The sequence below is a fragment of the Nelumbo lutea genome, chromosome 3, assembly GCF_056320005.1.
Source record: "Nelumbo lutea isolate HS-2025 chromosome 3, American lotus-T2T, whole genome shotgun sequence".
NCBI classification, from domain to species: Eukaryota; Viridiplantae; Streptophyta; class Magnoliopsida; order Proteales; family Nelumbonaceae; genus Nelumbo; species Nelumbo lutea.
Window position 1 is genome coordinate 108,572,854 of NC_142686.1, and position 17,323 is coordinate 108,590,176.

At 39.0% G+C, this 17,323-nt stretch overlaps 1 protein-coding gene across 1 annotated transcript in view; it reads left to right on the forward strand.

Annotated features, from left to right (window-relative positions):
• The window catches only part of CPA (Subunits of heterodimeric actin filament capping protein Capz superfamily), a 52,728-nt gene extending 40,970 nt beyond the window's left edge, over positions 1-11,758 (forward strand). The window contains exons 6-10 of the mRNA XM_088979194.1: positions 9,318-9,396; positions 9,561-9,638; positions 10,424-10,498; positions 10,581-10,616; positions 11,407-11,758. Coding sequence (XP_088835320.1) covers positions 9,318-9,396; positions 9,561-9,638; positions 10,424-10,498; positions 10,581-10,616; positions 11,407-11,514 — 376 coding nt within the window. The 3' untranslated portion in view covers positions 11,515-11,758. The remainder of the gene's footprint in view (positions 1-9,317; positions 9,397-9,560; positions 9,639-10,423; positions 10,499-10,580; positions 10,617-11,406) is intronic.
• Positions 11,759-17,323: the final 5,565 nt, after the last annotated feature.

Below are 17,323 nucleotides of genomic sequence, written 5' to 3' on the forward strand. Positions count from 1 at the left end.
CTGTAAGGGCATTCTTGTTATTGTACATATCTTTTATCTCTTTAATATAAAGGAGACTCTTTGGGGTGGGGGTCGACTATTCTTGACACCCTTAAGTTCTGTTTTCTTCTTGCTCTCAAATCGGTTCACATGGTACCAGAGCAGGTTGCCCTTTGATCTTCTTTCTCTCTGATCCGCCTTGTTTTCTTGATCCATTGAGAACTTGCATCTCTGCCGATTAGGGGTGTAAACAGGTCGAATTCGAATTGGATAAGGCAATATTTGAATTTGAATCCGATTAGAAAATCCGATATCCGACGGATATTGAAAATTAATATTCGAATTCGAATCCGATTAAATATTCGAATATTTGATTCGAATTCGATTAATTAATTATTTTAGATAATTAATAAATATATAAAATAAATATTTTATTGATATAAAGTATATAAATATATAAAATATTTATATAACTTAATTATTATATATAAATTATATAAAATATTTTATATATTATATAAGAATTAAATAATTGATTGAATTTAGATATTTATTGAATCGAATCAAGTCATATCTGAATTCGAATCCGATTAACTATTCGGTATGAATAGGATATCCGAATTCGACTGATTAGATATTCGAATTATTCGAATTCGATTCAATTATGTCGAATATCAAATTCAAAATCAGATTTTCGAATACCGTTTACACCCTTATTGCCGATTGGTCTTGGACTGTTTTGATCTTTCCAGGAACCATTTTTCTGTTTTCCGCGCATTCAAAGAGAGATTTTATTGGATCTCTCTCATTTGACATGTTTGTAGCAAGATTTAAAAGGAGTTGTTGCCTATCTCTTCTCAACATACTTTGAAAGTTTTACTGAGACCTGTGCAGTTTTGAGAGAGATCTGGACTTCTCTTATAGGCGGCTGCACCCAAACTTTCCTTTTCTGGACTATGTTTAGTTTTCTTCTTCTACTGGATCTTGAACAATCTCTGGTGAAAGTAAGGGGTTTCTTTCTTAGTTTTTTGACTCTCTTGGATTCGACTACAACTTATTTCACTCGTTTTGATCAAGTTTTATTGCAGTCTAGTTCCTTTAAACTTCAGTCGAACCCTATTTTGTGCTATTTTCTTGTCGTAATGGCTTCAGACAGAGGTGATATCATTCCCGTGAAGATGAATGGACAGAACTATGGGATGTGGAAGTTCAATTTTGATTTTTATGTTGAAGGGAAAGGTTTAGAAGGATATTTGAATGGAATGGTCACTAAACCAGTTGAGACCGAGGCCAAGGCTTTACAACAATGGAAGTGGGATAATGGTAAGCTTGTTTCTTGGATTATGAGTTCTATTGATTATCATATATTTGTACCTATGAGGAGAATGAAAACAACCTATGAGTTGTACTTGTATCTGGAAAAAGTTTATCAACAGTCCAACGTATCTAAATAGTATCAGATAGAATCAGAAATATTTTCTTACAACCAAGGAGATAGGAGGATACAAGAATATTTTTCTGGTTTTCTTGATTTATGGGCTGAATATGAGATTGTTCACATTGAACCCTCGGATCCAATAGAGTGTGTGAAATATCTTCAGAAGCATTTTGAGAAGAGAATTCTTGATGAGATTTAGACCTGAATATGAGATAATCGGGTCCAACATTCTGAGTAGGGAAACACTTCCAGATATGGATTCTGTTTTAGGGGAACTTTTAAGGGAAGAGGCTAGACTTCTCACTACAGCCGGGTTTGATGGGAAGATAGCTGAACTTGGGGCTGAAACAATCTTTGTTGCTCATGGGTGTAAGAAGCCAACCTCCAAGAACTTCTCCAAAATTCAGTGCTATGAGTGTAAGGGTTTTGGACACATTGCATCTCACTGTAAGAAGAATGCGTGCACCTATTGCAAGCAACATGGTCACATCATTCCAGACTGTCCAATCCGACCAGCTAAGGGTTCTTAGAAAAAGACAGCCCCAGGCCTATTAGGCAGTAGATGGACAAGCAACAGACACTGTATCCACCAAGGGTAATTCTTCAGTGAAAGGTGATTCAACAGGTGTCATGGATGAAGAAAAGGTTAGGCAATTGGTATCTTCTGCTATTTCCTTTGCTTTCTTTGCTATTGGCTTGTCTGGTAAGTTCTCTGCATATTGTTCTTCCCTTTCGCATGCTTGGATTATAGATTCAAGTGCCACCAATCATATGACAGGAGCTTACCTCAATCACCCAAATCCATCCATTGAAACTTACCATAAACATATTATTACTACCAATGGTGAAAAGTTAGACATCATTGCTAGCAATGATTTGTCCCTTAAATTGTCACCAACTAGATCCTTCCCTCTATCAAAAACCCTCTTAGTACCCAACCTTACTACTAATCTGATTTCTGTTGGCCAACTTGTTGATGAAGGAAATGTTCTCACCTTTTCTCATGATGGTTGCTTGATACATGACCGGTACACTGGGAAGGGGCGTAAGTCGGGCCATCTATTTGCGCTGGAGTTCGAGAAATCTCAATCAGGAGCATCCTCAGCTTTACTTAGTTCTTCTTTGTCTGATTCTTTGTTGAGTTATTGAAATAATATTTGGGATTTATGGCATAAACGTTTGGGTCATCCATATTCCCAAAAATTAAAATTTTTGTTTGACTCTGGTTTGACTAAGAATAAAATTCCTCCTGTTCATACTTTTGATATTTCTTACACTACGTGTTGTTTGAGTAAATGTCATGTTTTACCATTTCTTCATACATCTAAACATGCCACTAAACCTTTTGAGGTAATACATAGTGATGTTTGGTCTGCTTCTACTACTTCACGATTGGGATACATATATTTTGTATTGTTTATAGATGATTGTACCAGATATGCTTGGATTTAGTTTCTGCGGCGCAAATCGAAAGTCTTTGGCACATTTAAATTATTTCATACTATGGTGCAAAATCAATTCAAGTGCAATGTGACTATCCTCTGTTCAGATTCAGGGGAGAATATAGAGACGAAGACTTTCAGGCCTACTTGAGGAGTTATGGAATTCAGTCTCAGTGCAGTTACCCAGACACTCCACAACAGAATGGTGTGGCTGAACGGAAGAATGGATATATTCTCAGTGTTGTGCGGACATTACTATAGGAGTCTTATACTCCAACTTCGTTTTGGGTAGAAGTAGCCAGTACAATCGTGTATTAGATCAATTTTCTTCCCTCCTTTGTTCTAGGCAACACTTCTCCCTTCCAAAAAACTTTTTGGTCATCTCCCAGATTTCTCTAGTCTTCATGTTTTTGCTTGTCTTTGTTTTGTACATCTTCCTGTTCGTGAACAATCTAAATTAACTGCTCAGTCTGCTGTGTGTGCCTTTGTGGGATATAGTCTTGACTACAAAGGATTTTTGTGCTATGATCCTGCTATACGTCGTATTCGGATTTCTCAAAATGTTGTGTTTCTTGAACATATCTCCTTCTTTGCTGGGGTTGCTAGATTGTCTATTCCTTCCATCTCTGTTTTGTAGGACTTTGATTCAGATGACACTACTACTTCCTCGACTGAGAGATTTTCTCGTCTTCACCTGCAAGTGGCTCGTGTCCCGATCTCTGCACTTACAACCCCCCTTCCACCCGGTCCAAAGCATCCATCTCCGATATCCCCTGTAAGTGATACCTTGACCCAAGATCTTCCTATTTCAGATAGTAATTCGGTTATTCCACTTCGTCATTCTACCTGTATTTCTCGACCCTCTGACTGTTATGGTTTTCCTTCCCGAAATTCAAGCCCTCCATGAGAATGATACTCGGGATCTTGTGCTAGCTCCTCCAGATGCTTCTATTGTTGGAAGCCGTTGGGTTTATATGATCAAACTGAAGTCAGATGGTTCCCTTGATCGATATAAGGCCTGGTTAGTTGCCCAAGGATATAGTCAGGAATATGGGATTGGTTATGAAGAAACATTTGCTCCGGTTGCTAAGATCACCACAGTTCGGACTCTTATGGCCATATCTGCTATTCATTCCTAGACTATTTACCAATTAGATGTGAAGAATGCTTTTCTTCATGGTGAACTGAAGGAGACAGTCTACATGAAACCTTTGCCTGGATATTGCAGTGATCCTTTATGTGTCTGTCGCCTAAAAAAGTCTCTATATGGTCTGAAGCAAGCACTCAGGGCTTGGTTTGAGCGCTTCTGGAATGTTGTTGTTGCAGCTGGGTATAATCAGAGTTCCTCTGACTACCCTCTCTTTGTTAAGAGAAGACCCCAATGTATCATTATCCTCCTGTTGTATGTTGATGACATGCTTCTAACTGGGGATGATCATGATGGCATTTGTGAGCTGAAGTCCTTACTTCATAACTCATTTCACATGAAGGACCCGGGTCCTCTTACTTATTAGGTTTGGAGGATCATCGTAGGTGTCGAGGGTATTTTATTTGTCAGCAAAAATACGCCTCTGATCTCGTCAAATTAGCTAGAATTACTTATGAGAAACATGTTGATACCCCCCTGGAGCTGAATGTCAAGCTATCTAAATCCGAATGCCTCATCCTTCCTGATGCTACCTTGTACCGTCAGGTTGTTGGCTCTTTGATCTATCTTACTATGACCAGGCCCGACATTTCACATGCTATTCAGGTCGTCAGTCAATTTGTCTTTGCATCGTGGCAACGTCATATGATTGTTGTTCGCCGCATCATTCGTTATGTTAGAGACACAACCTCTCAGGGACTGTTTTTCTCTTCCTCATCATCCATACAATTGAGGGTTTATGCTGATGCCGATTGGATTGGTTGCCTTGACACTCGCTGATCCACTACTGGATGGTGCGTCTTCATGGGTGACTCTCTCATCTCCTAGAAGTGCAAGAAACAACAAACTGTCTCTAAGTCTTCTACTGAAGCTGAGTATAGAGCCATGTCTTCTGCATGTAGCGAGATTGTTTGGCTGAAGTCTCTTTTCATGGATCTTGGTACTCTTCTTCCTACTCCTATTCCTTTGTATGCCGATAACACTAGTGCTATCAAGATCGCATCTAATCCTATCTTTCATGAGAGGACTAAACATATCGAGGTGGATTGTCACTTTATTAGAGACCTTCTTGTTGCAGACTCTATATCTCTTCTTCATGTAGCCTCTCACATGTAGATTGCTGACATTTTTACCAAGGCCATGACTAAAAGTCGACACCTCATTCTTGTGGGCAAACTGATGCTGATGTCTACACATCAGTTTGAGGGGGAGTGTGAAGATATACCTCGATGTACATTATTAGAGTAGTCCTTATTGTACAGTATTGTATTCTTATTATTTTATTTGTTCTTTTTATCTTTCAGCCCCGTAAGGGCATTCTTGTAATTGTACATATCTTTTATCTCTTTAATATAAAAGAGACTCTTTGGGGTGGGGGTCGACTATTCTTGACACCCTTAATTCTGTTTTCTTCTTGCTCTCAATTCGGTTCACAAAGCCAATGATCTTGCTAGCACTTGTAATACAACTAAGAGTTATGCTTTGATTGAATTTCCTTCTCTTATTGAACCTGAGCAAGCCACTTGATTGTTCACATTTTCTAATAATACCACCCATGCTTTATTGCCCAAGGTTTTCAACATTGCTGCCATCAAATTTAATTTTGGTACATTCTTTGGTGGGGGTGACCAATTTGGTGTGCTTTTGCCCCTTCTAGTGGACATTGTTGCCATTGTGAAATCTCTTAGACAATTTTAACATCCCATAGATCTCCTCCTAATGGAGTTTGCTTTGCTTTAAGCATTTGCCAAAGAAGACAAGAAGAGAGGAATTCTTCAAATCCTCTAGATAGGAAAGGGCAAATCATGTGGAGGCGTGCTTATGCAGTTACCACTTAGTACATTTGGGAGGATAGGAATGCCATAATCTTCTCCAAATAATGCAGTGAGACCTAAGATGAAACATATTGATTTGGTGACCATCAAATGGTCCACTGGATACTGACGATTAGGAGATGGCATATTATAATAAGCTTGTTGACTGAGAGATAGTATGTGGTATAGGAGTGTTCCTCACCCCTTTTCATGAAGTATGGTCCCTGGAAACCTGGGCTTCTTGCAACTATGTAGCTAATTTATAGGAGTTATGGGTGAAACTCTTTATGAAGCAATTGGAGGATATTCTGCACAAAGAGGAAATAAGTTGGAGATAGAAATCTTGGTGCAAATGGTTAAATGAGGGAGATAGAAACACTAGATTATTCCACTCAGTGGCAGATGGTAGAAGGAAAAATAACCTTGTTTCAAAACTAGAAATTGAAGGAGCAGTTATTTCCAACTTGGTAGAGATAGCATGGGCCTTGGTAAATCATTTCAAGTCTATCTTTAGAAGGCCATTGAATGAGAGGGTTTGCTCAGAGGGTTTGGAGTGGCCGAATATAGGAAAAGAGAATAGGGGGTGGTTAGAAAGGAAGTTTAAACTAGAGGAAATAAAGGAAGTTGTGTTTTCATTTGATAGAACAAAAGCTCTAGGCCCAGATGGATTTACGATGGCCTTCTATCAGGATTTTTGGGAGATTTTGAAACGGGATCTAATGTTAGTCTTTGATGAATTCCATAGTAGGGGAGTAATTAACCTGGGATTAAACTCCACATTTTATTGCTTTGGTTCCAAAGAAGATAGAGGCTTCACAACCGAGGGATTTTAGACCGATAAGCTTGGTGAACAACTTATATAAAATAATTGCAAAAGGGTTGTTTCTTAGGATCAAGGAAGTTCTTCCTACTATTATTGCACCCAACCAAGGAGCTTTTGTGAAGAGCAGACATATTTTTGATCAAATCCTGATTGCAAATGAGAGTTTGAAGAGTTTCAGAAGGACAAAGAAGAAGGGAGTGGTGTGTAAATTGGACCTAGAAAAGGCTTATGATCTAGTTGATTGGTCCTTTTTGTTGGAAGTCTTGGCTAACTTCGTTTGGAGATAGATGGTGCAATTGGATATGGGGATGTGTTAGGAGTCGTCACTACTCAATTTTGGTTAATGGAATTGTGGTAGATTTTTTTCCTGCTCTGAGAGGAATTAGACAAGGAGACCCACTCTCCCCTTTCTTATTCACAGTGGTTGCAGAAGTCTTAGGGAGATTGATCCATAAAGCTGACTTAAGGAATTTATTAAGAGGGTGGGGAATTGGAAGGGAGGAAATTCCACTTATGCACTTGCAGCTTGCAGACGATACAATGTTTTTCTGTGAAGATGGGGACATTAATTGGATCATGAACATGAAAATGATAATACAACTCTTCGAGCAGATATCCAATCTTAAGGTGAACTTTGATAAGAGTCATATAGTGGGAGTGAACATGGAGGAAAGGGAAATAAGTGAATATGCAGACATTTTAGGTTGTGTAGTTTTGGAGTGGCCTATAAATTACTTAGATCTCCCCTTAGGAGATAGCCCCAAGAAAAAAATAATTTTGGAACCTGGTGGTGGAAAGATTAAAGAAAAGACTTGTTTCTTGGAGGAAAAATTATCTTTCATTAGGGGTAGGATCACTTTGGTTAGGTCTACCTTAGCTAACCTACCTGTGTATTTCTTGTCAATTTTTTAAGAAACCCACAGAAGTCTCTAATAAATTGGAAAAATTAATGAAAGATTTCTTGTAGGAGCCAGGAGAGAAGAGGGACTGTAGGATAGGGTGGGAGGTGGTGACTAGGTGCAAGAAGCTAGGTGGTCTTGGGATTGGGAACATTATGTAGAGATGTATTAGGGCAGCAGTTTGTTGGTCTTTATGGGAAGAAAGAAATTTAAGAAATTTGCTCAGAAAAGGAGAGAACCATTGAAAACTTAATGGAATTGATACACTTAAGGATGGTACACTAGCTGTAATTCCTAGACTTATTTTCAGATTTCTCCTTGGATGACTTTTTGAGAAAATGAAAGGAGATAGCTAACTCTGCCAATGTTAAAAGAGTTTCTAATCCCTCTTGGACCCCTTCTCCCACTGGGTTCATAAAACTGAACTTTGATGACAGTAGCTTAAGGAACCCAAGGCTGTCTGGTATTGGGGGAGTTTTCAGGAATGAGGAAGGGCTTATTCTAGCCATGTTCTCATGCCCTATTGGGGAAGGAGATTCTCTTAGGGCTGAGATTCTTGCGGCCTTGGAAGGTGCCCAAAGAGCAAGGGAGTTGAACATCAGAAGACTGGTTATCGAAGGTCACTCGGAGGTGGTGGTGAGATGGATAAGGGAAGACAGCTCTGGTATATGGAATTACAGCAATGAAAAGAACAAACTTAAGTGGCTGACTAGGGACATTGAGGTGAAATATAGTTGGGTAAAGAGAACTGCTAATTCACTTGCCAATGGGCTAGCCAAGCAAGGGGTGAATATGGGTTCCTTTTTTTGTGTTCATTTCTAATTTTGCTTCTTTTGTTTTATGCTGTTGGGGGAGTTAAGACAGTTTACCTCACCCTCTATTGTAATTAAAGTTTCATTGTCTTAATAAAATTTGCCGTTATTGATAAAAAAAAAAACTCTTTATGATGTATCTCAATCCAATTGGAGATGGGGGCTCCATCAGAGAAGATTATACAATTCCTTTAGAGTCTTAGCTCAATTTCCCCGGTAGTCATGGATTGGATGAAAGACTGTTGGATGGATATTGGAGCTTCATATTTGATTTTGGAGGCAAGAGCTGTGTCTCCTAGGGAATTCACCTTGTTTAGATGGATCCTGACATTGTCCAACTTGTGTTACATTCTTTCCAGGGAGGGTATAAAGACATGCCCAGATTAAAAGGACAAAAGGGAAGATATTGCCAGACAGGATTACGATTTCAGTCCCTAATGTTGTGCTTAAGGCCTTGATTCTACTTAACACCTGACTTGAGATTGTTATCTTTCTTCCTTCTGGGATTAGCTTGCTATTCATAGTTTGCCTGGTGGGCCCATGTTCCAGTCTCTTGTGGACTTTAACAACTGTACTGCTTTCCAAAATCCCTCAAATCGAGGATCTTGGCCTTCCTCTCTGAAGATTCAACCCAAGTATTTAAGTGGAACTATGGCATTGGACCCTCTATTTATAGGAAGGAGGTCTGTGCCTTACTGCCTTGAATTGGATGCCCTAGGCCTACTACCTAGATCTGCTTTCATTAAGGTAGTTTTTAGGATTAACTGACCTAGTATAACCAGTTAGGCCCATCAAATGGTCCATCTAGGAGTAGTCTTAAAAGTTAAAAACTAACTAGGTTAACAGAGAAATTTGAATCCTTGATCTCTCCTCTCTAGTTAAATACTAATTTGGTGTTAAATTGCATTTTCTTTTTCTTCTTTTTTCTTAAGGTCTGAACTCTAGTGTCTTTCTACTGTACAGTAATGGATTTTGGCGTTCAGTATGGAATATTGATTTTAAAGATGATACACAACTGGTGGAACTGAGTGGCAAGATACAGGTATTACTTATAAATTCATAATGTTGGCATTAACAGTAAATGCACATGATGTATGTTAGTGATATTTGGTGGCCTTTGTGGATCACCTTGGCTGAATTTTAAGTTTGTGTATGCATGCTTATGGGTAAATTCCTTATAATACCAGTTGATTGGGTTTATTTCAGGTGGGAGCACACTATTTTGAAGAAGGAAATGTGCAATTAGATGCCAACCATGAATGTATAGACACAACCATTTTCCAGGTTAGTATAAATAATAGTGATGAAAGATTCTCAGATCATGATTTTTTTCTTAGGCTCATTTAGGAAAGAGTACAGGTACAATTATGTAGAGTAAAAATACATACAAAATAAAAGGTTTTACACTACATATTTGTATTTGTACTCCTTCCAAACTGAGCCTTAAGTTATTGTGCCTGCTCGATTAAATGTGCCTTTGCATCTTGTACTTGTTGAAATAAAGTTGAGTATTATGCAATGTTAGAGACCAGGTCCATTGGGTAGTTGAGTATTTAGAAATGATTGAATCTATGATATAATTGAAATATGTTGAAATTATATACTAATCTGATGGTAATACACATGAAAAGCTGATTAGGATATGTCACGGGGAAAGACTTTGGCCTTCCATCTTATTCCCAATAATCTCATCCATTTGGTTATTGGCTACCGTCAGACATTCCACATAAGCTGATTAATGGAATATTATGGAAAAGATTCACATATAGGGGGGAGGCCTTCTTTAATTATCATTTTCAGAAGCTAACATACTATGTATAGTTGATTATTGGGTTTTCCTTTCGTCTGAAGTTTTATTCAGCATACCAATTTTTATTCTATTATCATGCTTCAATTTCAGCCAGTCCCCCCATATGCTTTCCTGTGTTATTGGAAACAAATTACTTCAAAAATCAATTCCTATCCTTGTAATTAGTTGAAGATTGACCACTTTCTTTGTCTTCTTATTGGTTTTCCATGTTACAGATAATTCATTTAATGTGACTGACATTTGTTATTTCTGATTTCAGTCGCCTGAAGATTCGGCACTTTCTATAGCAAACATGATTCGCCACCACGAGACTGAATACATGGCATCTCTTGAGGTTCTTAATTTGTTTCTGTTCTTAGGTTAAAATAGTTGAATTGATGTCAGAGTATCTTTTTCTGACAGCTGCACATTGGCAGGTATCTTATTCAAATTTGCCAGATACCACTTTCAAGGTACTTTCAAATCTTTGCATAATTTAAATTTGGTAAGCATGCTGAATTTATGAAAAAGGAGAATCTCGTTAAATCTTTATACCATTTAATAGATGGTTTTGTGGCTAGCAATTTCCATATAGACATACCCAATCAAATCCAGAGTCCAGTAACCAGGTCGCCAGACTCACCACCTCTTTTGGGTTGTAGATCTAATCATACTGATGAGATTAGACTACTTATCCAATTTCTCTCCTCTTGAAAAATTGCAACGAAGAATTTTGGCAAATATCCAAGATCAATTGATTCGTGAAACTAATAGCATTAACAAATTGGTGCAGTGTATTTGAGTTAACAATCCAGAAGTTTGGCTTTCAACTACTCTGAGAGACAGATAATAATACCAACTGTAGCATCAACTTTGGTTGTATAAGACTTATAATGGGCTCCATCGCTTTATTGAATTAGCTTACCTTACGTTAGTGGAAGATCCAAATACCAAAAGCATTATTTTAATGAAGTTACAGTATCTGAACCTCTATCCTTGCACCCCCCCCCACCTTCACCAAAAAAAATGAAAAGATGGAAGGAAAAAGAAAAGAACTACTTAGAGTGAATTGGGATATCCTTAATGTTTAAAGCTCCCCAACCACCAAAAAAAGAAAAGATGGAAGGAAAAAGAAAAGAACTACTTAGAGTGAATTGGGATATCCTCGATGTTTAAAGCCTCCATTGTTATTTCAATATATTGGTCCATTATGTGTTCCCTTCTAGTGGTGAAAATCCCATTTCCTTGTGAGTTGCAATGCAGGATCTCCGCAGGAAGCTTCCAGTTACGCGTACACTATTCCCATGGAATAACACTTTGCAAATTAGCCTTAACCGAGAGATCACAAAAGAACTTGGACTGGGCAAGTGAAAAAAATACCCAGCCTGAGGCGAGGATTGCCTTGGTAATATTGAGCCAGAGTAGTTCAATATTATTTCAGATGAATTTTGCGTGAATGAATCCCTTGAGAGTTCTTGTCATTTGTCACACTGCTTGTGTCTCAAAGTTTGTTTTTGTGAGAAAGCGTTGAGAATTATCTTTTCTAAGTATTTTTTGTACAATTGTATTTGGTCCATTTGATGTTGATATAAAACAGTGAGGAATTTGTGCACTATTTTCTCCTTTAAAGAAGTTGATTAAATGCTCGAGGCACGGAGAGTTACAAAGCCCATTTGGCTTTGGCTGGCCACACAGGCTTTAGATATCAAAGCAGCGACCACAACGTTGGGGCTCAGGTTCGATCTGTTTGGACGAAAAAAAACTAAAAAATATGGTTCAAAGTATACGATTCAAACAACTGAAATTCTTTTTTATGTTTCGTCTTTTCTTTTACCTTTTCAGACTGAAGGTTTCAATCATATTCATAGGCATGTTAAGAGGGGTTCTTATGTTTGAACATAAAGACACCCTGTATTTTGATGAATCCAAAAACCGATATTGTATCATAAGATGTGCACCAATACATTGAGACATTTGGAGCCTTGCTTTACAGGTCCATTTGTAATAACCAAGGCAATCTGATACACCACCTCGGTTCTATTTGTAATACTCATGGGACCCTATATCATGATTTGCTCAGTGTCTTATGGTTCCTGGTTCCCATGGAGGAGTCCAGATTTGATCCTCACACCCACCTCACAGCTTATTCAGAAATGTCTTTCGTATTTCTATGATTTTATGAAGGGTTCAACTATGATATGGAAAAGATATGATATCTGAAAAACTTATGACCAGTCAACTGGTCACAGCACATCCCACCATGCATTGGGAAACAGCTTCCCATGTATAAAAACATATAATTACTGGAGATGTCCCTTATGTGAGGTTGGGATGTATTGTGAGGTTGGTGTGAGGAGCAGATCTGGGCTTCTTTTATTCATGGCAGAGGTGGTGTGAGGAGCATTGCGTGAGGACAAATCTGGATTCTCCATAGTGCGTATATGAGAATTTGGATATTAATGTAATGGGTTCAACTATGATATGGAAAAGATATGATATCTGAAAAACTTCTGACCGGTCAATTCAATTGGAATCATAAATGTTGTAGCCAATTAGGTGTAATTTATCAAAATTCATGGATGGGTTTTGATTGGTCAATATTTTTTTTTCTATACCATATCTTTTTTGCATCATAGATTTTTCTAACATGAGTTCGGATGGCTCCTCATAAAGTGTCACAAATGTCCCAAATCACAATGCACCCATGCATTGGGAACATCTCCTACACTTGTCATGGGAGGTGTTCCAAATGCATGAGTGTAATGTGTTGTGTGAGGTGTGAGGAGCACTTTATGGGGAATCCATGTGCCTTTATTAGTGTTCACGTGGAAGTAGGGGTGTCAATGGACTAGTTTTGGGTTAAACCCCGTTCAAATCAAAATCAATTTGGACAGATTGGATGGATTGGTAAGACATTGAATTGGATCAGTCCAAACTTAATGGTCCAAAGTGTTTATTGGATTCGATTGGACATGGCCCATTCATAATGGATTTATATTGGATTTGGTTGGATTGGACCAACAAATGGTTCATCGATAGAAGATAAGAATTCAGGTGCCAATGGACCAGGTTTGGGTTGGAACCAATCTAAATTAAAACCAATTTGAACATATCAGATGGTCTAGACATTAAATTGGACCAATTGAAAATAGTCCAAAGTATTCATAAGATTGGATTGGACTTAGTCCATTTGTAATGGACTCACTCATATTGGATCAAATTTGGTCCAATTGACACCCCTACATGGAAGTGCAAAGTTTGGTCGTTTGATCATGATTCAATTAAGTATGAGATCTTTGTTAAAAAGGGGTAGTTTATAATGACAATTACCCTTTGAATTTTCATTTGTGACAAAGAGCCCTCGAACCTTCACTTTGTAACAAATACCTCCTTGGTCGGTAAGTCAAATAATAAAATGCATTAAATTATCAAGATACCCACCCAACAGATGTATCAAGATACCCAACCCTGTACTACGCCAAGTATGAGATATTCTCCATGTATGACTGCGATAAACGTGGGCAGGAGATCCTGACTTGCAGAGTATATAGCATCGCCTAAAGGGATGATGTATAATCAAGGTTCAGGTCAGCAAACGGATTCCTTGGATTTGATAAATGAAATAAGGGAAAGGAACGAAATTCCTGGGTGAAAGCCAAACATCCTTTAGGCTATGTTTGGTTTGAAGGAAAATGCAGGGAAAGGAAGGGAAACCTGCCTTTCTCTTCCTTTCCCTACCTTTTCCTTCAAACCAAACATAGCCTTAAACTCTAATTGACCCAAAAATACCTCTATTTTCTCCAAATGAAACCAAATAAAATAACGAGAATTATTTCCATCTAAATATAGGAATGCCTCTCTTCATCTTAAAATATAAAAAATATCCACTCCTAATAAACCAAGAAAAACCTCTACCACTTCATCTAAATATTAAATCCAGCCAAAAATATGCAACGATCTAATGCCGAAGGCACATTCATTCATCAATCAACGAGTTCATCTCACGAGGGATTACATTTTGAGTAGCAAGGAGAGAGGTGAGGACCAAGTGCATGTTTTAATACAAGTTAAAGCAAATTTGGCTAATAAATGGGCAGCAGCCTCATTACTTATAACATGGCATATTTTAGACCTTCATACATCGCCGTAGCACGTTGTTGTGAATCAATCCTGTACTAGCGCGTTGTTTTAGACCTTCATACATCGCCGTAGCGCGTTGTTGTGAATCAATCCTGTACTAGCGCGTTGTTTTAGACCTTTATCTCAAAAGCACCATATACCGAGAATGTAAAGCTTTTCGTGGACGGGAACCGAACCCGGGTCTCGTGGGTGAAAGCCAGATATCCTAACCGCTGGACGACAACAGATTAGTTGATTCAACTTTGTTATTTAATGACAATTACCCATTGGATTATCTATATATATATCTATCTATATCTATATCTATATCTATGTCTATATTAATATCAATATAAATCTATTAAGCTGAAATGCATAGGGTGAGAGAAATGGAATTTAACAGTATTTTTTACTTTTTTTTATAAAAATTACAAGAATGCCAATTTCTCTTTTTTTACAAATTACAACAATGATACTCTCTCTTTTTCTTATAAATTACAAAAATGCCATCTCTCTCTCTTTATAAATTACAAGAATGCGACTCTCTCTCCAACTGAGGGAGACCTTAACTCGACATTTCAGCTGCTAGGGGACCTACAATCAAAGGTAGTCGAGATCGAGTCGAGCTGAGCTGAGTTCAAACTTCTGAGCTCAAGCTCAAGTCTTTAATTCGAATCAAGTTCGAGCTAGACGACACCTCGACCATTGAGGGAGACCTCGACTCGGCACCTTGGTCACTAAGGGAGATCTCGGCTCAACACATTGACAATTGAGGGAGACCTCAACTCGACACCTTGTCAACTAAGGGAGACCTTAGCTCGGCACTTCGCCTGCTAGGACGTCAACTCGACACTTCAGCAGCTGAGGGAGACATCTGTTTGGCACCTTGGCAATTGAGGGTGACCTCGGCTTGGCACCTCAACCGCTTGAGAGACCTACAATCAAAGGTAGCCGAGCTCGAACTTTTGAGCTTTTGTCTTGAACCTAGCTCGAGCTTGAGCTCAAGTCTCTAATTTGAATCGAGCACAAGCCTGATAGTTTATGAGCGAGCCCCTGCAATGTAGGGCTCCCCTCCGCTAGTAAATATATTAAGTTGAAATATGTACGTAAGAAGGCATGAGGATAAGGGAAATGGAACCTCACAGTATTTTTTGCATTTTTTTCATAGAAATTACAAGAATGCCACTCTCTACCAACTCTTTTTCTCTTTTACTTTTTTTCCCTTTAAAATTACAAGAATGCCACTCTCTCCTACCAACTCTCTCTTTCTTGCTTTTTTTTTCTTTCAAATTACAAGAATGCCACTTTCCCTCCTACCAACTCTCTCTCTCTCTCTTACAAATTACAAGAATGCCATCTCTCTCTCTCCTTATAAATTATAAGAATACCACTCTCTCTCCAACTGAGGAAGACCTCAGCTTGGCATCTCAGCTGCTAGGGACCTGCAATCAAAGGTAGTCGAGTTCGAGCCGAGCTGAGCTTGAACTTCTGAGCTCAAGCTCAAGTCTCTAATTTGAATCGAGCTCAAGCTAGACGACACCTCGACCACTGAGGGAGACCTTGGCTCGGTCACTAAGGGAGATCTTGGCTCAGCACCTCGACAACTGAGGGAGACCTCAGCTTGGCACCTTGTCAACTAAGGGATGCCTTAGCTCGACACTTCGCCTACTAGGGAAACCTCAACTCAACACTTCAGTAGTTGAGGATGACCTCGATTTGGCACCTCGAAAATTGAGGGAGACCTCGGTTGCTTGAGAGATCTATAATCAAAAGTAGCCCTGAGCTCAAACTTTCAAGCTTTTTGACACAAGTTGAGCTCGAGCTCAAGTCTCTAATTCGAATCGAGCTTGAGCTTGATAGTTTATGAGCGAGCCCCTGCAACGCAGGGCCCCCTTTGCTAGTAAATATATTAAGCTGAAATGTGTACTTAAGAAGGCTTGAGGATAAGGGAAATGGAATCTAACAATATTTTTTTGCCTTTTTTCTTAGAAATTACAAGAATGCCACTCTCTACCAACTCTCTCTCTTTTGCTTTTTTTTTTCTTTCAAATTACAAGAATGACACTCTCTCTCTTGCTTTTGTTCTTTCAAATTACAATAATACCACACTCTCTCCTACCAACTCTCTCTCTCTCTCTCATTCCATCTCTCTCTCTCTCTCTCCTTATAAATTACAAGAATGTCACTCTCTCTCCAACTGAGGGTGACCTCAGCTTGGCATCTCGGCTACTAGGGGACCTGCAATCAAAGGTAGTTGAGTTCGATCCTAGCTGAGCTCAAAATTCAAAGCTCAAGCTAGATGACACCTCGACCATTGAGGGAGACCTCGGCTTGGCACCTCGGTCACTGAGGGAGATCTCGACTCAGCACCTTGACAACTGAGGGAGACCTCGGCTCAACACCTTGTCAACTAAGGGAGACCTTAGCTCAACACCTCAATTGCTTGAGAGACTTGCAATCAAAGGTAGTTGAGCTCGAACTTCTGAGCTTTTTGACTCAAGCCGAGCTCGAATTCAAGCTCAAGTCTCTAATTCGAATCGAGCTCGGGTCTAATGGTTTGTGAGCAAGCCCTTGCAACGGAGGGCCCACTCTGCTAGTAAATATATTAAGCTGAAATGCGTACGTAAGAAGGCATGAGGATTAGGGAAATGGAATCTAATAATATTTTTTGCCTTTATTCATAGAAATTACAAGAATGCCACACTCTCCTACTCTCTCTCTCTCTCATGCCATCTCTCTCTCTCTCTCTCTCCTTATAAATTACAAGAATGTCACTATCTCTCCAACTGAGGGAGGCCTCATCTCGGCATTTTGGCTGCTAGGGGACTTACAATCAAAGGTAGTTGAGTTTGAGCCGAGTCAATCTTGAACTTCTAAGATCAAGCTTAAGTCTCTAATTTGAATCGAGATCGAGCTAGATGGCACCTCGACCACTGAGGGAGACCTCGGCTCGGCACATTGGTCATTGAGGGAGATCTCGGCTCAACACCTCGACAACTGAGGGAGACCTTAGCTCAGAACCTTATCAACTAAGGGAGACCTTAGCTTAACACCTTGCCAG